We start from the raw sequence: 24,161 nt of genomic DNA, 5'->3' as shown, positions 1-24,161 counted from the left end.
ACAGAATGGTTCAGGCTGGAAGGGACCTTAAAGCCCTTCCAGTGTCACCCCTGCCATAGCAGGGACACCTTTCACTATCCCAGGCTGCTCCAAGCCTTTTTCAAGCTGGCCTTGGACATTTCTAGGGATGGGCAGCCACAGCTTCTCTGGGCACCCTGTGCCAGGGCCTCACCATCCCCCCGGGTGGCCAAAGTGGCATTGATCAAACTCGGGATGCAGAGAGGTCCCAGGACCAGTGCTGGGGGTCAGAATCAGCCACCAGGCTGCATTAGGGTGATGCTCTCCCCTCCAAGATACCTCAGTTTCCCCAGTTTTGGAACTCCACTCGTAGCAGCAGCCAGGTTTGGCAGCAGGAGCAGCAACAACTGAGAGCAGGCAGATGAGCACCAAAGCCCTTTAAAGATTTTCCATTTGTTTTATGTGTCCACTGGGTTTATTTTTAACATTCCAGCTGAAAAAAAAAAATTCTAAAGAAATGCTGGAGCTGAGCCAAGAGGACGTGTTTGCTGGAACCTGCCAGGATGATTAGTCCTTTGCAGATAACCCGTTGGAAAAGGGTCAGTGTGGGGGCTCTGGCCATGCCAGGAGCCAAGCGAAGGGATGGGTTCTTTTCCAGAGAGCTCCTCAGCCATGCTAAAAGCTATTTTACACTCCCCACCCTGATGTTTCCTTCCCGCTGGGAGAGATCAGCAACCAGCCTGCATCAGAGCTGGGCACAGCAGATACTCAACACCTCGATCTGGGTCTGGGAGGCTCTTTTCACCCAGGCAGGTGTTTAAATCCCATATTCTGGACCACACACAGATGCAGAACATCCCCCTCTATCCTGCCTGGGCTTGTAAAAGCACTGCAGGAATGGGAACACCCTCCAGGTAAGGAGGCTGATGCATCCAAAGTGCAGGAACCAAGACACACATGTTAAATCCATCCCTGTGCTCCCAATCCTGCCTTTACCCATCCCACCAGCCCTGTGGGACACAGCCAGGGCCACAGCCACCTCACGCCGTGAGGACAGGAGCACACAGCTCATGGCTCCTGCCTCCCTGCTCAGAGGCCCTGGAGCTCCCATCCCGTGGTTACCATCTGAACCATGGAATGATTGAAAAGCCATTAATTCCCTCCTGGGCGTTTTTATGAAGCTCTTGGTGAAATGTCTGCTTCAGCACTGCAGGGTTTTGATACTGGCAGAGCTCTGCGCAGACTGAAAACCCCATCTCCAGGGCTGAACAAGCTGCTGGCCTCTCCTCCATGTCCCGTGTCTCCTGCTCCGTCTCTCTGGAGCCAGATGTACCCAAAATTGCAGCAAACCATCCTCTCTCTCTGGGCCGGAGCTGTTCCAGGGCACAGGGCAATGAATTAATCTATTTCCAAAGCAAACAGGAGATGGGGACACCCCAAGCATGTGTACCCAGAGCCTCCACCTCCATTTGGGCTCCAGGAAAAATAAGGTTCCTGCCTCTCAGCTTTGCAGACCCTGAAAGGGGGGAGCCCTGCCAGAGGAAGGCGGTCCTGCCGCAAGGCTGGGAAGGCTCCTTGGAAAGGGGAAGGTGAACTCAACAGCCCACAAAGCCCAGCTCAGCTAAGCAGGTGCTGCTGCTGGGTCTGTATTTGCACCTTCACTCTGCAGCATCTCCTACATCTTTTATCCTGCAGCAGCATCCCTCCCAAGCCCCCCAGAAACCTCTTTTAGCACCCCCAACATTCCTTATTGCCTTCCAAGCATTCCTCCAAAATCTCCCCAACACTGCTCCCCAAATCCCTCTTCAGCATTCCTGCATCACTCTCCCCCCAGCACCCCTCCAGTTCCTTCCTTCACCAACAATATCCCTCTTGAATCCCCCTGCAACACCCTCCCAGACCTCCTCAGCACCCCCAAACTCATGCAGCACCCCTTAACCCCACAGCATGTGATGGGGAGAGTGAAGGAGAGGAAGAAAAAGCAGAGGCCGAGGGAGAACTGGAGACCGGCCGGCTTTGCTTTGTGGACAAGGGGGCTGCTTGTCCCCCTGCCTGCCTGCAGACAAAGGAAACCCAGAGCAGTCACAGCGCCCGATCCATCGCTCCCCCTCCAGCCGGGGACCCGTGCAGGCTCCGGGATGGGCGACAGGCAGGGATTGGGGGGAGAGACGGGGATCAGGAGGGCAAGCAGGGAGGAGAGGCAGAGGCAGGAATGAGGGAGGGGGGTGAAGGTAAGGAACTGGGCGGTGGGAAAAGGGGAAAAGAGGCAGGGATTGGGGAGAGCGGAGGTCAGGCAGGGACTGAGAAGAACTGGGAGGGGAGGATGGCAGGAGAAAGAGACAGGCTTGGGGGCGGGGGGGCATGGAGGGGGGAGCAAGGAGGGAGCTGTGGGGGGAAAAGGTAGGCAGGAATGCAAGCATGGGGCGAGGCAGGCAGGGATGCGGGGGAAACGGGAGCGTGGAGGGAAGACGGGAAGACAAGGACCTGCCGAGTGGAGAACGGCAGCCATCGACCGAGGTGGAGGAAGGCGGGGACGGGGGAGACAGGTAGGGAGCAAGGGGGAGAACCGCAGGAGGGGGACATTCGGGCGAGGGGGCGGGCGGCGAGCAGGGCCGCCCCCGGCCCCACGTGGCTCGGGGGACACGCGGGTTTATAAAGCGCCGGTGCGGGAGGCGGCGGCGGCGCCGGCCGGAGCGGGGCTCGAACCCGCGGAGCTCGGATGCGCCCGGCGGCTGCAGCGGGGCCGCGGCCGCCCGCGGGCCATGGAGCTGCCCATGGCTGTGCCCTCGGTGCTGCCCTCGGTGCTGCCCTCGGTGCTGCCCTCGGTGCTGCCCGCCGCCCCCTGGGGCAACGGCAGCGCCTGGGCCACCCTGCCCGGGCACGGCGTCAACGACACGGGCCTGCAGCGGGCCAGGAGCGCCGCGTCCATCCTCATCGCCGTCGTCATCACCGCGCTCTACTCGGTGGTGTGCGTGGTGGGGCTGCTGGGCAACGTCCTGGTCATGTACGGCATCGTCAGGTGAGAGCCGGGCTGCGGAGTGTGAGGGACAAGGGGCACCCTGGGCGCACCAGGTGTGAGCAGGTGTGGAGCCAGGCTGTGCCGGTGCAGCGCACGGGAGTGCGAGCTGCTGAGCGCGCACCGGGGCTGAGACAGGACCGGGAGCGAGTTTGCACTGAGACAAGGTGTGAGCGTGTGCTGCGTGCCAAACAGCAGCAGAAGTGAGTGTGAGCCGAGAGTGAGTGTGAACCGGCGGTGAGTGTGCACCAGGTGTGAGTTTGCCCCGCGTGTGAGCGTTCCCCGAGCAGCGGCAGCAGGGCTGGGTGTGCACCGGGATGTGCGTGTGAGCTGTGCAAGGGTGAAAGCAGCGGCCGTGCGGGCCGGGGGCAGCTCGGGGAGTGCAGGGCAGCTGTGTTCGGCCACGGGGAGGGGGCATGGGCGACACAGCCCGGCCCCGAGCGGGTGCCTCTTGTCCTTTGTGAGGAAGAGAAGCGCAGGGCTGGGAGCTGCTCTGTTTGCAGGGTGGGTCCAGACTCCCCCGCCCCAGGCAGGGGCTGGTGGGTTCCCGCTGCTGCCACCTCACTCCATCAGCGGGAATTACCCACCCAGCCCATTCCCAGCTCCTTCTTGTGCCAGCACCTCCTGCAGCTGCCTGACTTCTGCTTTTCTCTAACAAAGAGCAGGAACTGCATGGCCCAGCCCCATCTCCCACAGCAGCTGAGCTGTCCTCTGGTCCCCTCAGCGTGGGGAACCATCTCCAGTAGCCGAGAGACCTACTGTGGCTGCGTCCAAGACCTGGGCACCTGTGGTGAGGCTTTCCCTGGGCAGAGACAGGGTCCGCAGGGTCCCTGCACCCCAGGACAAACAGCATGACCCAAACGCCCCCCATTATAAAGATGGGGCATGGCAAGATGCTGCTGTATCCAGCCAGGCACTTGTGCTAAGGTACAAAATCTCGTCAGTCCCTTTGTCCAGACACTGGGTGGTCCTGCCTGGTTAGGATGGGTTGACATGGAAAATGGGACCATAAAGCCAAGCCTTACAGTCCACAGGACCAGTGCCAGCAGTGAGGGCTGACAGAGCTCCTCCACAGCTCTGCCAGCAGCAAAGGATGGGGCTGTGCTTGCAGTCACATTCTGTGAGGGCACAGACCCAAACACCTCCAGCCTGGCAGGAGGGAGCAGAAGGGTCTCACTGGGTGCCTGGGCTTCACAGCCACCCCCTCTGCACTGGTGGGGGCTTGGTCCTGTAGGTTCAGAATCTGTGGGGTAATTCCAATTTCCATTGCCTCAGGTGATGCTGTAACCCTAGCTTGGCCAAAACCCTAGAGCCAAACCAGAGCTGGTGGCTGGATTTAAACAAACCCTCCAAATCCACACTTTTAACCATTTCAACCCTAATTTCCTTATCCCTTTTAGTCCCTAGCTATCATCACAGGAGGTCAGCACAGCCTGGCACTGCATGCGCACAAATAAATGTGGTGACTCAATGGAGGGAAGGAAACCATCCTGAAACGTGTCCATGAGCCACCCTGGAGTGCCCATTGCCCTGGCATCAGGCTCTGCTGCCCCTGCTCCCCACTCTCTGTGTGTTTTTAACCATCCAAGAGGGTGGGCAATAGGGAGTGCCATGGGGGAGTAACTCACTGACCCGACCTGACTCCTAATGGGATTTTTCACCCACTCAAAGTGGCATCAAAAATGAGCCCTGGTCTGAAAAAGCAAATTGAGGTAATTGCGGCAGAGACAGATGCCATGAACAATGTCAGGGTGAGGGATGAGTGTTATTAGACCCCCTCCAGCTCCTTCTGTGAGAGGAGAGGGAAGGCATTTTAAAGAGAGTAATTTCATATGCAAACAACATCCTCCCTATTTTACTCACTGAGTAACTCCATGTTACCAAGGTTTTAGCAAGCCTGACAGCCACAGATCCCATCGCCACACCTTCTAGCCCCGCATTTTCCAACTGATGATGGAATTAAACACAGAATCACAGAGTGGTTTGGATTGGAAATGACCTTATAGACCATCTTGTTTCCACTAGACCAGGTGGCTCCAAGCCCTGTCCAAGCTGGCCTTGAACACTTCCAGGGATGGGGAATATCCCATGAAATGAGCAAATATCCTCCAAGCCCCTGGGACAGGAGGGGCTGCAGGGACACATGCCTTCGCCCCTTCCATGGCCAAAGCCACCTGGAGTTTCTTGTCAGAGCTGCTCCATGCTGACAGGGTTTAGGTCAGACTAGGGGAGACCTGTGTCTGTGAAAGAAAGGGCTCAGCTTGGATTTGGACCTCCCTGCCAGGGAGATTCTGGGTGTTTGCCTTGTGCTCTTCTAGTGCCAGCTCTCAGTGCCCTTGGGGTCCAAGCAGGGGGTCCAGGCGGTCTGGAGCACATCCTGGGGGTCTGGGACCTCTGGGACCACACTGAGTTTGCCACAAAGTCCATGAGTGCCAGGAGCTGGCAGATGCAGACACAGGACCCTGGTATATAGCTCTGTGAACGGACACACCATGAGCCAAGCACAGCCAAAATCCAAATAAATCCCTGTCCAGAGCAGCCAAACCCATCCACACATCTGGAGGGAGCCCAGCACACCCAGCACCCTCCCCAGCACAGCTCTGACCAGCACTGCCATGCCCACTGTATTGTCAGGTGCTTTTAAAAACACTCCTGGAAACAATTTGCAGCTGTGAGCTCAGGGCTGCAAGTGCCCTCAGCCCCACTGAGCCCATCAGCCCCCCACCAGCTCCCACACAGGCTGCAGGGACAGCTGGGTGCAGCCTTTGTCGAGCCAGGCTCTTGCAGGCAGCGGCTTTTAGCAGCTCCAGGAGTTTTTTCTTTCATTATTATTCAGTTTTCTTTCACTTATTTATTTTCCAAGAGGTTTGGAGAGGGCATCCCTACTTGGGAGTCGAGACTGGAATGCGGAGCTGCCCTGTGCTTTCCCCATCCCCTCCCATCTCTTCTCTTCATCAACATTTCCCAGATTGTTCCTTCAAGTGCATAACTTCCCAATCAAGGCACTCACTTAATTGCAATGGGTTTGGCAGCCTGGGGAGGTCCATCAGCAGCAGTGGATGATTTGCTCTAATGTGGGCAATAAACCTCTTTCCTGGAGCAGCAGTTTCATCTGCAGCTCAGGAGGTTCACCAGGATGGACACCTCACCCTGTGCAGGGGTTTGAAACCTCAGCCCCAACCAGGAGGGGGCTGAATCTTGCTCCAAAACCCCAGTGCTAGAAGCTAAATTGCCGTCTGTATTTTCCCAGTCATCCCTATCACCATCCCAAGTCATTCCCATCAACCCCATCATCCCAGGTATCCCCAGCCTCATGCCAGGTATCCCTGTCATTCAAGTTGAATGCATCAGCAGAGTCAACCCATCATCCCAGACATTCCCATTATCATCCCAGTCATCTCCACCATCATCCCAGCCATCTCCATTGTCCCAGTCATCCCTGTCACTGCTCTGCCCTCACCAGCCCCATCCTGCCTGGGCATGGGGGACAGCTCTGGCCCTCCGGTCCCCCTGGCACATCTGGCAGGGGGTTGGGAAGTGCTTACCCAGGACAGCTAACCACATCTGGCAGATCATGGAATGAATAACAGATTTTTTTTTTACCATTTTACTCAAAAAACAGAGACCACAGATGTGTGAATCTACCTGAACTGACTGTTCACATAGGAGAGGCAAAACCTGACAATACCACAAATTCTCAGCTTTTTGTTTAACCTGGGAGGAAACTTTTCTGCAAAAGCGCTTGGAAAATAACACTAAAGAGAATGGAAAAGGACTTTTCAAGGACAAGACATTTTTAATGCCATATTTAAATTTCAAAAAAAAGCTCAGCTTGAATATTTCCACCCTTGGGCAACGGGCTGCCATTTGCAGCCATGGTGAAGGAGACAGGAATGCTCTTGGAGCTGGGAGCTGGGTTAAGCTGCTGTTTTCTATTTTCTCCCAGAAAGAAATTAGTTTTTCAGCTCCAGTTCCCAGTTCTATTGACAATGGAACTTGGTGGGTCTCTGTCCCCACTCTCTCCTGACGCTGCTGAGATGGGGAAAGGATAAGGGGAAGGGATTGGGTAGCACCATCAATTCCAGAAGCCTCTTTACCACACCAACGTGCTGTCCTGGGCTGCAGCCAGGGCAGGACCACCTGTGATGGGAGCCACTCAATCCCCCCACCTCAATTTATTTCATGTACCCCCAACATGTGATGAGCTGTACCAATTATCACAGAATCCTAGAATGCTTTAGACTGGAAGTGACCTTAAAGCCCATCTCATTCCACTCTCTGCCATGGGCAAGGACACCTTCCACTGTCCCAGGTCGCTCCAAGCCCTGTCCAACCTGGCCTGGAACACTTCCAGGGATGGGGCAGCCACAGATTCTCTGGGCAAGCTGTGCCAGGTTATCACCACCCTCATATCTGATTCAAACCTGCCCTCTGTCAGTTTAAAACTGTCTTACCCCTATCACACATGTGAAAAGTCACTTTCTATCTACTTTATAAGTACAAGGAAAACAATCTTTTCATCTCAGCAACAAAGTGGTAATCTCCCCCCTTGTGCCTTATCCCAGTGCTGCTACAGGCAGGTTTAGCCATGCACAGAGATGGTTTTGGGCAAACTGACCCTGATGTTAATTAATTAGGGTATATCTAAAAAAGGTTGAGGCCGGGGAGGGTGCTCTCTGAGCAATGGGGATTTGCTGGAAGGGAGCACAGGAAGAGCTGGAGCTGCTGGTGTAGTCCTGCAAAGAGCAGGGTCTTCCACAGAGCCACTCCCACCGCATGTGTGTTGCCCTTTGGGGGTACCCAGCAGATCCCTCAGTATCTATTTCCAAGCCACCAGACCATTCAAAGTATCCCTTTGACCAACACTTGCAGGGCTGGATGCTCCTGGGACACACACACACACCCCTGCTTCTCTGGCATCTGCCATAACTCTGCCTCATCCCTTCAGGAAATGTTTGGACATGAGGGACCGTGCATTTCTCTTGCCATGGTGTGACAAGAACCAGAAGCAGAGCCAGCCCTTCCCAAATGCCCTGGGGGATACAGCAGGCTTCCCCAAAGGCTCTGGAGCTCCAGGCTGGCTAATTGGGCTGCTTCCAGATGGCCTGTTTCCGGGGGTAATCGATCCAATTTCTGCAAGCAAACTTGACAGGGATGCAGGCTGGATAATCACAATTTACTAGGTGGAAAATCAGATGAAGGAGGATTGAGGGGATAAAGGACATTGCGCAACTGGTTTGGGGAAATGCCAAGCACCCTGGTGCTGCAGAAAGGCACATCACAACACTTTTGCCCACCAAGGCTGGTGTCACCTCGTGAGCAGACAGGCTGTGCCCCCTCCTCATCACATCGAGTGCCCTGACTACCTGTAACATGCCCTTTCTCCCCCAGGTACACCAAGATGAAGACAGCCACCAACATTTACATCTTCAACCTGGCTCTGGCTGATGCAGTGGCCACCAGCACCCTGCCCTTCCAGAGCGCCAAGTACCTCATGGAGACCTGGCCCTTCGGGGAGCTGCTCTGCAAGGTCGTGCTCTCTATTGACTACTACAACATGTTCACCAGCATCTTCACCCTCACCATGATGAGCGTGGACCGCTACATCGCCGTGTGCCACCCAGTCAAGGCCCTGGACTTCCGCACGCCGGCCAAAGCCAAGATCATCAACGTCTGCATCTGGGTGCTCTCCTCCCTCATCGGGGTGCCCATCATGATCATGGCAGTCACCAAGTCAAAAGGCAAGTGTCTCAGGGTACACGTCCCCTCCTGTCCCATCAGTCAATCCCAGGGGTGACCTGGCAAACCTGACCTCTGGTCCTGTAGCAGATTTGTGGTCAGTGGTGGACACCTGTCTGTGACACCATAAATGTGCCCTGTCTTGGAAAAAGCATCATGGTGTTATTTCCCATCTTAGAAACTGTCCCAGAAATTGTCCTCCCTTCCCCTTAAGGGTAGGGATCCCACACCTTTCCCCATCTCCAGTCCAACCAGTGCCTCTCCCCACCTCCTGGGATGCAAAGCAGGGGCCTAAAAAAAAACCCAGTGATGCTGCAAAGTCTCCAAGTGGCCCTAAGATCTGCAGCTCCTGTGTGGGGACACTGGTCCTTGGCTGCTAGGAAAGCTCTGGGCATCTTGAGGAAGTGGAGGATATGTGGATGTGACATGGGGATGTCCATCATGGGGGCTGGGAGAAGGGAGGATTGGCCTTGAATGGCCCAGAAGGCTCTGCAAGGAAAAAGTTCCAGGGTCACTGCATCCACTGCCTCCCCTCAGTGTCTTGTGGAGTCTGACAGCACAGAGCTCCTGGGGAACCTCTGCCAGGAGCAGGCAGGTAGGAATGCATCTCCCTGGGGTTTTAACAAGCCATGACTGAGCAGAATATTCTCAGCAGACTCTAAGCTTCCTCTTTGACCCTCCTCTCTCCTACAGACGGTGTGGTCCTGTGCACTCTCCAGTTTCCCGACCCTCCCATCTACTGGGACACTGTGACCAAGATCTGTGTCTTCATCTTTGCCTTCCTGGTCCCCATTCTGGTCATCACCATCTGCTACGGGCTGATGATCCTTCGCCTGAAGAGCGTCCGGCTCCTCTCAGGCTCCAAGGAGAAGGATCGCAACCTGCGGCGCATCACTCGCATGGTGCTGGTGGTGGTGGCAGCCTTCATCATCTGCTGGACACCCATCCACATCTTCGTCATCGTCTGGACGCTGGTGGACATAGACAAGAAGAACCCCTATGTGGTGGCCAGCCTGCACTTCTGCATCGCTCTGGGCTACACCAACAGCAGCCTCAACCCTGTCCTGTACGCTTTCCTGGATGAAAACTTCAAGAGGTGCTTCCGAGAGTTCTGCCTGCCTTTCCGAGCCCGTGTGGACCAGAACAGCTTCTCCCGTGCCAGGACCACCACGCGGGAGCACGTCTCCACCTGCACCCCTTCTGAGGCCCGCAACAAGCCGGCATGACTAGAGGTGGGCAGCCCCCAGCGGGGCTGCCGCGCACGCGGAGCAGATGAGCTGCGCTCAGAAGTCACCCAGGTCACCACCACAGAGCTCTAGCAGAGTGCTGGGCTGGGCACTGCTCCGTAACACTGCTGGGTTTGCATACAGACTGACTGCAAAAGCTTTTTACGTCCTGAGAATGAAAAATGGGAGAATTGGGACTCACCAAATGATGTAGGGAGAGGACATGAACAAGAGGCAAGTTGGGCAAATATGCTCCACTGATGCCACCGCCTGAACCAACAACACCCCGAGGGGCTGTCACCTTCCAACACACGGCTCTGGGCAGAGCCCAGGGCACCAGAACTGCAATGTCCATGTACTTGTCCTCCTGCACGGGCCAGGGTGACACCACAGCCCATGGCAAACGGGGAAACGCTCACATGGCAGAAAGGAACTGTGCCAGGAGGTGATCATAGCATCACAGATTTGTTCAGGTTGGAAAAGCCCTCCAAGATCATCAAGTTCAACTGTTCCTCTACGACTACAAAGGTCACCACTAGCCCATGTCCCCAAGTGCCACATCCACACAGTGATGGTTAAATCTCTTCAGTGATTGTTACTCCACCACTGCCCTGGGCAGCTGTGCCAGGGCTGGACAACCCTTTCAAGGAAGAAATGTTCCCTAATATCCAGCCTAATCCTCCCTGGAGTGACTTGAGGCCATTTTCTCTGCCACATCATGGGACCTCATTCCATCCCCCTCTGAGCTGTGTCCAAAAGACAAATGGAGATGGGAAGAAAAACTTATGCCACTTCAGAGACACTGTTTTCAAAAAGCTCCAGATCCATTGTAAAAATTCTCCTGGAGTTCCTCAAACTGGGAGTGCTCCCAGAGAAAGCTTTCTACGGTTAATGTCATTGTTAGGTTAGTGTTATTTAGAGACCTCTGACTGCAGCTAAGGCTGCCCTGGACATGGATGTGATGCTGGACTGGAAAACTGGGGACAAATCCTAGTGCAGGCAAACAGCCCTGGGAGATCCTGCCCTGACCGGGCCATGCTGTATCCAGGATGCTTGGAGGGAACTCTTTGTGTACTTTTATAAATATATATGTATATCTATAGCTGTATGAAATTAAAGTACCCCAAGGCCTCCCGTCACACCTCCCACTACAGCAGCTGCTCCACGTGTGATGGAGCTGAATATGCCGCATCCATAGCATCTCACAAAGTGCTTCAGACACTATTTCCAGCTCCAGCCCTTGGGATATTTGCCTTACAGTGGCATTTCTGTACAGGAGCCCTGCTTTCTAAAAATTAACCTAAAATAAAATCAGAAATAGGAAGCAGTTTCCAGCTCTCTTGTGACTCCCAGGCATCAAAAATGAGCAAGGTCTGGCTCAGGGGGTGGTCTGGGGAGTGATGAAACTACCTCTAAATTTATTCTTTCCTGTGAGGGTGGGGATAACCTGGCACAGGGTGCCCAGAGCAGCTGTGGCTGCCCCTGGATCCCTGGCAGTGTCCGAGGCCAGGTTGGATGGGGCTTGGAGCACCCTGGGACAGTAGAAGGTGTCCCTGCACATGTCAAGGCATGAAACTGGATGGGCTTTAAGGTCCCTTCCAACTCAGGCCATTCCATGATTCTGAATTCAAGTTCCAAAAACTCACCTTTGTGAACCCCCAAAGCCCTTTAGCTGAGACTGTTTGCAAGCCCCAGTTACCAAAAATCTCTTCTGCCAACAGTTATCAAGACATAATTTTATTTTAAAAGACTAACAACCCAAATTCTGGCTCAAATTACATTTGTAATTTAAATACAAATGAGGATTTAGCGGAAAAGCAACAGAAAGGAGTGCAGGGTGGATGTGAAAACCACTCGAGGACCTCCGTCCATTACCCAGCACCCTGGGAAAGCTGAGCCAGGCACCAGTTCAGAGATTTCACAGCCCTGTTAAACTAGCAGCCAGCCCAGATTAATTATGCAGCAACCTGTGTTGGCACACACCAACCAGCTATTTCAGGGACATTTGCAGCCCAAAATCGTGTTATTGCAGGAAACATCCTTTCCCCATTTTTTTTTTCTTCAATTAATTCACCAAATAATGAACCCTGATGTATTGAGCTTGTGATTAATGATGATGATGCCAGTTTCTTTGTCTGCAGGTTTAGGCTGACTTTGGAATTGCATTAATATGCAGATGGAAATGAATGGATCTGGCTTTCCTGGGGAGGACAGGAGCGAGAGCTCCCACCTTCCTGACCTCAGAGCAGCCTGGGGTGGACCCAGGCTGTCAGCTTGACAGAGATCCTTGTCATGCAATTCATCATTTAACAGGGAAAGAAAATCACTATGAATAATTCCTAGAGGATTTTTTTTCTCCTTTCAGTTACAAATTCTGCTTAATTTGTACTGTTTTATTCCCTGAGCAAATGGGATGGGGAGGAATGTGCAGGGAGGGGATGGGGGATGTCTGGGATACTGTGTGAGCACTGGAGCTCCTCCAGGCAGGGATGGAGCCAGGATCCCCTTCCCCAGCTCCCAAGAGCTGTGTGAGCCATATGAGACTTTCCTTATTTTGGCCTGTTGTAATGGAAAAGGAACAGGACATCAGCTGTTGTCATCTTATTGCAAAAAGTTCCATACATTTTTGGTGATTTCTCATGGGCAGCTCCTTACAGCACGGACTTCTTCACAGCACAGCCAACAAACCCCAACTCCCCTCTCAGCCACCTAACCCACTCTTTTATAGCACTCATCCTCACTGGACATAGCTGTGGCTTGTTAAGGGCAGGCCTGTTCTAGTCTTTGGTAATTGGTACAGTGCAGCTCAGGGGTGAGATCACCTTCTGCACTATCTTTATTTTCTTACATTCTATCCCCCCACAGTCAGCAGTTTGGGGAGGGAGCAGAGACACCCCCACATCCCTATTTCAGCCCAACTCTCATCCTAAAGAGACCCAAGACACTCTTCTGCCAGGAGCCACACCAGAGCACTGCATGTGCCAGTTATCCTGGGATATACTGGTCAGGCTACAGCCTTAATGACTGGAGAGACAGCCCAGTACAATGACCAAGCTGTCACTTGCAGACCCATCATCAAACCCCGTCACAGGCAGCTTGGCCATAATCAAAGCTCATTTCCTCTTCCAGGCAGGAAAGGAATAACAAGAAAACAATCTCAGTAGCCTCCAAACCCTTCTGAAGATGCAATTCTCTCCCTGCAGATCCTGCAACACAACTGCATAGGCAGAAATTTTCTATCTAAAACAGCAACATGTTTAAAAACATGGAAAAATCACAAACCCCACAAACAACACTCAAAGTGCTTTTATTCTGGGCCCAAAAGATCTTCACACTGCCAGGCCTCATCCTGCATGGATGCTAAAGCCCTCAAATTCCAATTTCCCAGCTTTTGTCTATAAAGCAAAAGCCTTTTATGTACCTCCAATAGCAGCAGATGGAGACCAGAGTATGGGATTGGAGCTGCCAGCTGGTGATGAGGGAGACTCTGGAGGGGTCAGTGCTGGAAAAACTTCCCCATTGACTAAGGCTGGATCCTGACACAGCCAATGGTCCACTCCACAGGACCCAAATTCCTCCTTCTAATCTCCAAATTCCCCCAACTCATTCTGTGAGCACTAAACCTTGTTAATGAGACATTTCCCTTTCCTCAATTAAGCTGTTTTCCTTCACCCACCCTCTCCCCCCTGTGTGGGGGCTCATCCTTCCCCCAGTTTCCAGCAGCTTCCCACTGAAGTGTCGCTGGTTCCCAAGACAATTGCTTATTCATCAGTTCTGAATATTTTAAATCTTACTGTTCTCCCCCAGCCCTTTTCCCCTGTTTCTTGAACATACCAGCAAGCTTCCCATTCACAAAGACATGTCTTCCCCTTTCCAGAAACAAGAACAGCCCCTCAGGGAGGGGTACAATCCCATCTTTTTTGGAATGATCTGTTTTCTCTACACGTACAGGAGCTGTAGGGAATTGCATTGGCTCCTGGCAGGATCCAACCCTGTGGTGACCACACAGTTGTGCCACCTCTGATCCTGTTTCTGCTGCCCAAACGTGGGAAATAGATGCAAAAACCTGCCAGTGTTGGGGACAGGGAGGAACTGGGAGCACTGGGATGTGGGATCTCCCCAGTAGCTGAGGCTGTTTTTGGATAAATGCTGCTGGGAATGAAGCCCAAGTCAAAGAGCAGTTTCTCCATCAGGTCACATTTTACTGAAGAGCACCAAATGGTGATGGTCCCCAGGGAGCAGAATTATCCACAGGATTAGAGAGCATTGCCCCATGGCTCAGCCTGCAGTGATGGCAAAATATGGGCTCAATCCCTCACAACACAACGTGCCCTTATGCTTAGAGGGAAGAATAAAGTCCTTTGCAAGCCTAGGACTGCAAGCACCAGAACAAACCCACCTGATGGGAGGTGGGTGCCCCCCAGACAAAGCTAGACCCACTGAGGCCATCCCTGATTGTAAATCCAAGCTCACCCACACGGGAGCAGCAGAGCTGCCAACAGCCTGAGCTGCTCTCAGTGCCCAGGCTCATTAAGGAACCTGCTCCTGCCCAAATTAATTACGTGTAAACAGCGACCTGGGGCTCCAGCCACACCAGGGTGTGGGAATTTGCCCCGTGGCTCCCAGTCTCCGCACAGGTCTGGCTGGGAGCACCCAGCACGGACACGCCAGGATCCTTCCAGCTGTGCCACGGGCTTGGTCGTGTTCCTGGAGACCCAAAGATACCAGGGGTGACCCATCAGACAGACGAGGAACTGAAGAGGGATGACAGGGACCGTCCCCTCTCCGTCCCAGTTCTCCCAGTCCCGCGTTCTCCTGCTGCCATCTGCCGGCCACAGGACACTGGGACACAGCGGGAGCAGGACAGCCCCCAAAGGGCAGCCCCCTGTCCCGACTGTCACCACGGGAGAGCTGCCCAGCCCTCCAAAGCGCAGGAAAAGCCTGGGTTTATCAAAACTCAGTTTATTCCAAATGTTAAAAGATCTCTTTTTTTGTCCTTTCTGCCTTGATTCATCAACCAAAATACATTTTCTTTTTTAAAAAATCCAACCCCTTCGGAACCATTGTATAACCCCATACCCCCCCCTCCTATTGCTATAATTTAGTTCTTTGCAGACCCCTCCTCACTCCAGGTACCTGGAAGGCACCTCCTGTAAGGAGAGGATGGAGCAAGCTGGGCACAGGAAGCAGGACCAGTTGGATCAGGGAGGCAATGGGGAGGAGTCCTGTTGTTCCAGCGTCTCCATGCTCAGCTGCGGTCTGAGCGTCTGCTCAGCAAGGCCCTAACAGTAAATGAAGCTCCTTCCTCAGCAAGGGAAAGTGAAAAAACTAAAGTAACAGTGTTCCCACCTGTGGGATGGATTTGGTTGGGTTTCCAAAGGCAAAGAGGGAGTGGCCAGCACTGCAAAAAGCAGTGGTGAGGCGGCTGCTCCAGGCCATGGGGAGTGGGGAACCTACTCCTGCCTCACTGCCTGGGGGGGCTCAGCTTGAGCGGTGGGAGGCAGGTCACACGGTGCTGGGCAGCATCCAGCAGCATCCTCCCTCACTGGGCACAATATCCCCACAGTAGCCACAAGCTCTGGATAGATTCCTGGGCACATGGAATGGGCTCAGAAGGGTTTGGGGGGTGGCAGCAAACAAATCCAGGCCAGAGAGGTGTATTTAGGTGAAGGGGGTGGGGGAGCACCCAGATCTGGGGAACATGGGGACCTCAGGGAGACTATTACCCAAACCTGATTGCAGAGTGAAGAACAAAACCCTCAGCTTTGCTGGGCCAGGAAATGTTAAAAAAAACAGACGAGAAGAAGTGGAAATCCATCCAGGCACAGAACTGGGATCAGTTTAGGACCAAGCTGACCCGGGGAGCTGACAGAACATGGGCACCACAGGAAAACAGACAAAAGCTTGCAGAGAGAACCCATGGGCACCCTGTGCCAGCCTCGCAGGCGCTGCTGGGTCGAGCTCCATGAGCCTCCTCCCTCCCCAAGTAATCGGCTCCCCAAGGCAGGCAGAAGTTGTGGGGGGTCTGGGGGTGCTGTGATTCCGCTGGTCCCGGCTGCGGCGTCACTTCATCAGCTCTGCTCCTTGTCACTGACCAGCAGCACAGTGTGCTGCCCACCGCTGGACACGGCCAGCACCCGCCGGTTCTCCAGCTGCTTCCCAGTCATCTCCACGGGGCTCCAGACGTCATCCTCCTCCCCGGTGCCCAGCTGGTAGTTAGTGCCCATTCCCCAGGCAAACGCTCGTCCTGCAACAGAGGTGAAGCAAGCTTTGAGCTCCAAGTGGCTGCACAATGGGAAGGACACCTCGCACCCAGACAGTGTGTTTCTATGAGTCCAAAATACAAGCAGGAGGAAGAGGAGGAGCACTTGCAACTCAAACAGGTGTTCCACCACAGAGCCAAGGAACTTTTACCCCTTTGGGGGAGAAAACTAAACCCACAGCCCATTCCAAACCCCCCTTCCTGCAGACACTGCACACAGGCAGATGCAGCACCAGAGCAGAGGTCTGGCATCAGTGGAATCAGAGAAGAGATTGTCAGGCCAACAGCGCCCTCCTGGTCAGCACCACATGACCAACCCTGTTGCCACAGGCCCACAAACACATGTGAGCAGCCACTGCCCAGCTGCCCCCAGGTGATGGGCACCAGGACCTGGCTCCAGCCCCAAACCAGCTGTTTTGGTGTGGTGATGGTATGCAGGGCAGGATGGAGGGATGAAGTACAGAAGGCAGGGTTCCCAAAGGCTGGCACTCACCATCACTGCTGACAGCATAACCAACTGACGCTCCGCAGGCCACCGAGATGATGCTGGGGAGCTCTGGGATAACTGTGGGTGTGCTCTTCTCCTCTGCCCCTGTGCCAAGGCCCAGCCGGCCATACTCTGCCCTGCCCAGGCTGTAGGCTTTACCTGGAGCACAGCAGATACACAAGAGAGGAGACTTGAGGCAGGCAGAAGCAGACCAGGACCTCTTCCCAGGTCTGACTCCTCCATAGCACATCCTGAGACCCGCCCAGAAGGAGCAGGGTGGGACAGAGACCCTTCAACTCCCCAAAATCAGTAAAGTGGATAGGTGCAAGAGCAGAGCTCACAACAGAGTCCAGGTTTCTGTTGTCAGCTTCCCTTCGCTGCAATCTCACACCAACCTTGTTTCCTTGAACACTGAGAGCTTGGAGGGCTCCAGCACATCACCCTCATCCCAACAGCTCCCTGGCCAGGTTGAGGGCCATGGGATGCCCCCACCCTGCTGTGTGAGTGCCAGCCCACCTGTCACAGTGTCACTCACCCTCAGAGTCGACGCAGACCGTGTGGTGCTGCCCACCAGAGAACCCAACCCAAGACTTGGTGGAGTTCTTGAAGCACGTGAGGTTCTGCGGGGAGAAGCAGGGCTCGGTGTCCTGGGTCCCTGCAGGGTGGGACGCACAAACCCGGGTGGATCAGGCCCATGTGCATGGACAGCTCTGGCACTGAGCCACCCACCCTGGGGCTCACCCTACCAGACACCAATACAGCTGCCCAGCCCCAAAATCTAATTTCTGTTCAAACCCAGTGGGCACATGGGCTGGGACCCAAACCCAGAGCTGTGCAGGGTGAGCCCCACCCCCATTTCCAGCTCTGGTGCATCCAGTGTTCACATTCTGGGGCGCCCAGCAGCCTCCCCCACCAGGCCAGGGCAGCAGTGGACTTGAAGGAGATGTGGAGGGACACAGGGGAAGCTCACCCAGCTGGTGGTAGTTGGAGAGGCCAAATCCATAGATGTGTCCCTCACGGGTGACGGCGAAGGTGAAATACGCCCCGCAGAAAGCGTCCTGGAAACGCATTTTGCTTCTTCTCCCTTTGCCTCTGACAGGGACAAGCTGGGGGATCAGCATCCGCTCTGGGGCAGGAGACAAGGCGTTATACAAGGACTAAGGATTTACACCCTGCATCTAAGGATCTGGCTCACTGCATTTACATCACTGATTACACGTAAGCCCTCGAGCATCAGGGCCTGGGTCCCTTTGCTCCTCCGCAAAGGGCAGAGCCAGAGCCAAAGGATGCACCTCTGAGAACTAAATCCACTCACGCAGTCCTCTCCGTCCTCCTCGGCTGGCAAAGAGTGCTGGCACTCTGCCCAGCTGGCCCTGTTCACCGCAGCCACATGTGAACAGGTCGCCATCCACTGTCAGCATCACCAAGTGGTCATTTCCTGGGACAGGAAGGAAAGAGAAGTTACGGAGAAATCTTCAGCAAGTTCTGGAGGCTGAGACCCCACAGGTAAACCCCATTCGCTCCCAGCTTATGGGGTTTACTGCACTTGATACCTCAACACCAATTGTGCCACCACCTGAAACTCCAGGACCTCCCTCTTCCTGATCCCAGGAATTCAAAGCAGTTTTTCTGGGAAGGTGAGAAGGACACAGGTGTCCCCCAAACTCCCCTGCACCCTGGACAAGCATCCTGGCTGCTGTGCTCAGCTTCCCCAGGTCTCATTAGAGAGCAAGTGCTCTTGCCCCTCAGGGTCACAGTTCAGGCCACTCTTGGAAGGCATTCTACATTAGACTGGTCAAATATTAACTCAATATGTGAATGTGTTGGGGCTAAAATATGTTTGGGCTAAAAGGTCTGCTCTCTGGAAGAGCCAGAGATCAGCAAGTACACCCTTGTATCAGGCTCGGAACCAGCCAAGAGGGAGGAAAAGGTCACGGACGTTCCTCCAGGGTTGTGACAACCTCGTGTACCTGTCTGACCCTGCACACCCCAGGGCCTTGCTTGTGGAAGGGGCTCACAACCTGGTCTGTGAGTCAGAAAGAGTTAGTTGAAGAAGAGAACCTTTTGCCCCTGAAAGGAGTTCTATCAAGGCTGTCAGCATGGAAACAGAGAAGAAGAAAAGATAAACAAGGGGGCCTACAGTTAGATTTTGACAGAAAACAGTGGTGTTGACCACCTTGCACCAATGAACATTATGTTGATTTATTGTGGCCAACAAACAGGTGTAAACTTTGTAAGAGGGTATAAAAAGACAGCATGCTGCTAAAATAAAAGAGAAGCCTTCTTAAATACATGGTGCTCCTCTGTTAGGACCATCTCAACAATGACACTGGCTCACCTGAAACTATTTTGACAACAGGGGCTTCGAGCTGGAGCAGCAGAGGAACAGAGCTCGTCTTCATGGGCTCCAGCAAGCCGATCACTCCGTTGTTATCCTGAGGGAAGAGAGAGCCACAGGGATGAGCCACAGGAGCAGCAGCCACCAGCAGAGCTTGCAGCACCAGAGGGATCAGCGTACCCGGAAGGAGCCCCAGACAAAGACGCGGCCGTCCTCCGTCAGCGCGGCCGTGTGGCTGTCCCCCGCCGACACCTGCACCACCTTCTCCTGCAGCTCCACCAGCCCCGGAGAGCTCTCAGACCCTTCAGCCGAGGTGTCGCGTCCCAGGGCACCTTCATCATTGCAGCCAAAGGTGTAGATCTGCAGATTTGGTGTAAGTGGTCAGGACGGAGCTCAGAGGGGCAACAGGCTGAGTATGGAGCCAGGGGACAGAGACTCACGAGACGGAATTATTATAGAAGCATGGAATGCTTTGGGTTGGAAAGGACCTTAAAGTTCCTGCCATGGGCAGGAACACCTTCCATTAGATGAGGTTGCTCTAAACCCTGTCCAACCTGGGCTGGAATACTTCCAGCAATGAGGCAGCCACAGCTTCTCTGTACCAGGGAAGAACTGTACCCTGACAGGGAAGAACTTCCCAGTACCACATCTAAAATAGCAGTGTCACCCATTTACTCTCTGTCAGTGGGAAGCCATTCCCCCTTGACCTATCACTCCATGCTCTTGTCCTAAGTCCCTCTCCAATTTTCTCGCAGGCCCCTTTCACATCATCCTTTTGACCCCCTAAAATTCTGTGGTCCATGTGAGACCATGCTCACCCCTAGAGCTGGAACAACATGTGGGCAGAGCAGTGGCTGATTCCTACCCCCTGCTCCAGAACACATCCCAGAAACCCACCGCACTTACCTTTCCAGTCTGGCTGAGGCACACTGTGTGCATGCCTCCAGCTTCCACCTGCACCACCATCTCCGGCAGCGTGACCAGAGCTGGCTTCTTCCTCTCCATGATGTCTTCACCCAGACCCAGCTGGCCAACGTTTCCCTGGCCCAGGGTCAACACCAGCCCAGGCTGTGAGCGATGTGATGGGTGGCTGACTGCGGGGTGGGAGGGGGAGAAAGAACACATTGGGGTACAAGTTTCCTGGTGAGAATCACCCCTGGCAAAGTGGAAGGAAAACTCCAAGGGATTTCTTACCTTTAACCTTTTTCGTCTCAGTAGATTCTTCTGACACCAGGACCTTCATTCTGCGTTTTCCTGACATCTTGGAATCTAAATGCCAAAAAAGAGCCGACGTTACCCTGACCCAGGCTATGAGTGGTGTGATGGGTGGCTGACTGCAGGGTGGGAGGGGGAGAAAGAACATGGGGGAACAAGTTTCTAGGTGAAAATCACCCCTGGGAAAGTGGGAGAAAAATTCCAAGGGCTTTTTCTTACCTTTAACCTTTTTCGTCTCAGTAGACTCTTCTTCTGGCACCAGAATCTGCTCTCTGCGTCTTCCTGGCATCCTGGAATCTAAATGACAAAAAGAGCCTGTAAGGAGTCACCCACCCGGTGAACCGGGTTGTTCACTGTTTTTTCACTCTAAAAAACCACCTGAGGGACTGGTGACTGAGTTGGGATTTGAACACTGATCCCTTCTCCTGCTCTGGGAAAACAGAGCTTTCCCTTGTGCGTTTCATCCGTGCTCCCTACTTCATGCACATGTGAAGATCTCAGGTCCAGGCAGGCAAGGAGCGAGGGAAGGGGAAAAGAAAGGAGAAGGAAAACGAGAAGGGAGGAAAAGGGAAGAATGGGAGCCAAGCCGTACGTGCATCCTCACCCCCTCCCGGTTCCGCGTGGCCCGAGACCGCCCCCGCCCCTTCCCGCCGTTCGAATTCCCCGCGGCGCCGCCTCACGTGGGGCCGCGCAGGCCACGGCCCGGACCGGCCGCTCCTGCCGCTGCCTGCTGGTGTTCCCGCTGGCCGCCCGGCGGCGCCGAGGACGGCCCGGGCCTCGGCGGGCCCCCCGCGGCCGCGGCCTCGTGCCCATGCCCGTGCCCGGCCCCGCCGCCGTGTCCCGCCGCTCTCCCGGCCCGGCCCCGCCGCGCTCCCTCACCGCCCGCCGGCTCCGCCGCGCTCCGCTCTGCGCATGCGCGCGCGCGCTCCCGGCGGCGCCGCGCCCCCTGCCGGCCGGCGGCCCCGCCCGCCAGGTCACCCCGCGGGACGGACGGACAGACGGACGGACGGACGCAGTGAGGACCGGTGGGGCAGGACAACGGGACAAAGAGCACAGAAGGACAGGCGGTACAAGGCAGGGCTCGCGGTTGGCAATACACTGGCCCCCGGACAATAAATCCGTGTCACTAACTCATGCTGCTTCTAACCGGCAGGGACGCCTCCAGCCTGCGAGGCCGCAGCCGGCCGCGATGGAACGGAGCTGCTGCAAAAAAATGGCAATTAAACCAGCAGAACAACGATAAGGACGGAGTATTGAAATCCAGAAAGTCTGAGATACCATCTCGCCCAGCTACTTACCGCTTCTCAAAGCACAAAATATACTTTTAACTATTGAAACTGGAACGAGACCAAATTTATCAGGTTAATGGGAAGACACCAAACTTTTGAGTTTCCCCATTCATGCAATGTAATTACCCTTATTCCAGTGATTAATTCTGCTGTTCCAGTAGAGAGGCCTCCATTTGTCCATACCACCTTTTACTTTATAAGGTCATGAACCTAGCTAATATCTTGGTTGGTACACCAGCCTCCTCTGCTTATGCAGACTGTCATCCCAGGGGTCACCCACAGCCCACGGAAAACCCTCGAGAGGCATCACCAAGGAGCATTTATCCCAGGCTCACGCTGTTGATACAGACCCAGTCCCTGATCCTCTCCCGGGGCACTCGGGGCCAAGGACACCCCGCAAACTGCTGCAGGTTCATCCCCTACACCCAGCCACCAGCGACACTCTGGGCAAGGGCAATGTGTGATCCCCTCCCTTTTTCCCCTAAACCCACACCCCGGGCTAACAGACTCCATCAAGCCCTTGATGGTATGAAGGTTTTAGATGACCCAAACCTGGACTGAAGGCAGGACTGCTCCCAATCCAGCCCCAACAGCGTGCCACAGAGCATTTCTGCACACTTTATTTTCGAGACGGGTCAGCAGCAAACAGGAACTGCACTTCCACACAAAGAAGCACCACCCAGAGCATGAAGTTTTCCTTCATATTCACTCACCAAAAACACACACCAAGCCAAAGCCAAGTTCAGTTTATTGAGTTGTCTACTGTAGACGGGTACAGATTCAGACATGGACACGAGAGTGAGAGCTGCATTTCAGGGCCTGAACACACACCCCCATCCCATATATAATCCACCCTCTTCCTTGCAACATCCGGGCCCCAGAAGGTCGAATCGATGTGAAAGTTGTGTAGTGTAGTTCACAGGAGAGCACACGCCTAGTTTACTTATCCCTCATGCCTCCCTCCACCCCCCCTTCCCCAGTTTGAAGCACCCCAAAAGCAGCTCTTTGAACCCCTCACCGCATTCTTTCCTTCCCGAGCAGCTTACCCACAACGTGTGCAACTCCAGGCCCTGCTCTGCAAATTCCAGGAGCGCCCATCCCACCCCACCAAGGGACCACGGCCACGCGTTGTCGTTTTTCGTGCTCCAAGCACGTGCTCTAGAAGACCCCTGAATTCACGCACCCCTGCTTCTATGGCATTTTGCTTTCTGTGACTACATTTTATTACACCTACTGCAGTAACAGGAGTCGGGCAGCCACCTAGCCTGGGGAGACCCTTTAATATACTCACCCTCTCCCACACTAAAGGCGGATTTTTCTTTATTCCTTCACCTCAGCAGTTCCTGCATTTTAGGAAGAAGAAAGGTGTTTTTTTCTCTTTCTTCTCTGTCCCACAATGCATCAATTTCAGTACACATGTATCTCCAGATTTTTTTCTGTCTGCCAGTACTCATGACCGGTTTTTTTCCCCTGTAAGACTCAGGAATTTCTTTTCCCCATCTACCCAAAATCGAACACAATCGTCAAAGCTAGGAGCCTGCGATCTGAACTTGCATTACTACCACCTATATGGTCCGGATTGGAATTTTATCACTAAGCCGACCCAATTATTCTACAGACATCATTGAAACTACACAGTGTATTACATTTTAAACAGATGTATTACCTTCAAGAATCGTGTTTTACTTCAGGTTTTTCAACCTTGGTACTGGAAATCAAAAAAAAAAGGAATTTAAGGATTTACTCAGGACACTGTGTCTTTGTTTCTCCCTCCCAGCCCCGCACGCGCTCCCCGTCCCAGCCCGCGTGCCAGTGTTTCCTGCATGGTTTGTCTCCTCTGTAACGGCCCCAGGGCTCAGAGAAGCAGTAGGAATATGCAGGCTGCAGGCTCGGGGCCCGGCTTGTTCTCCAACGTCGTGGAACGGGACTATACGTCACGGGCCCGAAGGCCTGCGCTCCCATGCGCCACACGGACAGAGCCAAGAGAGAGCGACTTCTCCGGATATCCACGTTGGACCTTTGTTTTAGTAATTTATAACCGCCTTGACCGTCCCCAGGCTCCCGCGCGTCCCAGCGCCAACCACGCGGCGGGGCCACACCAAAGATACTCACGGTGGAGGAGCAGGCTGGACAAAGCAAGCTTTAACGGGCGTTCGTGGAACCTGCAGCGAAAGGAAATGGCCTTGAGGGGCGGCTGAGGGGGCGCGGGGTGACTCCGCAGCGCCCACAGCCACGCGTAAATCACGGTGCATTTCAGCGTTAATGCGGGGATGGAGCGGGTATCCTCCGGCACAGCAGTGCTGCGCGGCCAACAGGAGCTCACGCCATAGGAACACAAAGGGTTTAAAGGGTAAAAACGTTAAAAGTGAAGCGAACCTTACCTGCTGAGCTCCTGCTCCTCACGGGGAAAGAGGCCGAACCACGCCGCGAGGCGATTTTTATAGGGCGCGGGGCGGGGCTGAAATGCGCGCGTGCGTCGCGCGAGAGGGGCGGGGATAAACCGTATATGGGCATCGGCGGCGGGGCCAACCCCCGGCGGAAGGGGCCGGGCCAGCAGCGCCTGCGCAGTGGCTGTAAGGACGGTTAGCACATGCGCAGTCGGCAGGGCGCGAAAAGCCGCCGCCTGAGGGG

The 24,161-nt window shown here is 54.4% G+C and overlaps 2 protein-coding genes and 1 non-coding gene across 11 annotated transcripts; 1 reads left to right on the top strand and 2 right to left on the bottom strand.

Annotated features, from left to right (window-relative positions):
- Window positions 1-2,360: 2,360 nt before the first annotated feature.
- On the top strand, window positions 2,361-11,266 carry OPRD1 (opioid receptor delta 1). 2 transcript variants are annotated; one of them, XM_064398161.1, is made up of 3 exons: window positions 2,361-2,504; window positions 8,366-8,715; window positions 9,407-11,266. In XM_064398161.1, the coding sequence occupies exons 1-3, from the start codon at window positions 2,377-2,379 to the stop codon at window positions 9,937-9,939; spliced, it is 1,011 nt and encodes a 336-aa protein (XP_064254231.1). In that variant the 5' UTR covers window positions 2,361-2,376; the 3' UTR covers window positions 9,940-11,266. The 2 variants fall into 2 exon arrangements, with proteins under 2 accessions (XP_064254231.1, XP_064254230.1); XM_064398160.1 differs by lacking the exon at window positions 2,361-2,504 and adding an exon at window positions 2,555-2,977.
- Window positions 11,267-14,885: 3,619 nt separating this feature from the next.
- Window positions 14,886-23,979, bottom strand: RCC1 (regulator of chromosome condensation 1). 8 transcript variants are annotated; one of them, XM_064398151.1, is made up of 15 exons: window positions 23,912-23,979; window positions 23,643-23,692; window positions 23,197-23,238; window positions 22,822-22,873; window positions 21,373-21,444; window positions 20,461-20,538; window positions 20,221-20,295; window positions 19,933-20,120; window positions 19,207-19,386; window positions 19,027-19,123; window positions 18,004-18,126; window positions 17,659-17,814; window positions 17,224-17,343; window positions 16,695-16,847; window positions 14,886-16,186 (listed from the first exon to the last, which is right to left on the bottom strand). In XM_064398151.1, exons 5-15 carry the CDS (start codon window positions 21,374-21,376, stop codon window positions 16,011-16,013), a joined length of 1,350 nt encoding a protein of 449 aa, XP_064254221.1. In that variant the 5' UTR covers window positions 21,377-21,444; window positions 22,822-22,873; window positions 23,197-23,238; window positions 23,643-23,692; window positions 23,912-23,979; the 3' UTR covers window positions 14,886-16,010. The 8 variants fall into 8 exon arrangements, with proteins under 8 accessions (XP_064254221.1, XP_064254222.1, XP_064254224.1 ...); XM_064398152.1 differs by lacking the exon at window positions 21,373-21,444; XM_064398154.1 differs by lacking the exons at window positions 21,373-21,444; window positions 22,822-22,873.
- On the bottom strand, window positions 23,341-23,545 carry LOC135285938 (small nucleolar RNA SNORA73 family). Its single transcript, XR_010350551.1, has one exon. It is a non-coding gene; the product is annotated as a small nucleolar RNA SNORA73 family (small nucleolar RNA).
- Window positions 23,980-24,161: the final 182 nt, after the last annotated feature.

The sequence above is a fragment of the Passer domesticus genome, chromosome 24 (genome assembly GCF_036417665.1).
Source record: "Passer domesticus isolate bPasDom1 chromosome 24, bPasDom1.hap1, whole genome shotgun sequence".
NCBI lineage: Eukaryota > Metazoa > Chordata > Aves > Passeriformes > Passeridae > Passer > Passer domesticus.
This window is presented reverse-complemented; position numbering and strand designations above follow the sequence as displayed.

What these genes read in the sequence shown, in the direction of transcription:
- OPRD1 (XM_064398160.1), top strand. Translation starts at nt 2,721, where the DNA reads ATGGAGCTGCCCATGGCTGTGCCCTCGGTGCTGCCCTCGGTGCTGCCC. An exon ending in GTCATGTACGGCATCGTCAG is followed by an intron (nt 2,978 to 8,365) that starts GTGAGAGCCGGG and finishes TTTCTCCCCCAG; the next exon opens with GTACACCAAGATGAAGACAG. An exon ending in GGCAGTCACCAAGTCAAAAG is followed by an intron (nt 8,716 to 9,406) that starts GCAAGTGTCTCA and finishes TCTCTCCTACAG; the next exon opens with ACGGTGTGGTCCTGTGCACT.
- RCC1 (XM_064398150.1), bottom strand. Translation starts at nt 21,054, where the DNA reads ATGGGCACGAGGCCGCGGCCGCGGGGGGCCCGCCGAGGCCCGGGCCGT. An exon ending in TTGTCTGGGGCTCCTTCCGG is followed by an intron (nt 19,124 to 19,206) that starts GTACGCTGATCC and finishes CTCTTCCCTCAG; the next exon opens with GATAACAACGGAGTGATCGG. An exon ending in TTATGCTGTCAGCAGTGATG is followed by an intron (nt 16,187 to 16,694) that starts GTGAGTGCCAGC and finishes CCTCTGTTGCAG; the next exon opens with GACGAGCGTTTGCCTGGGGA.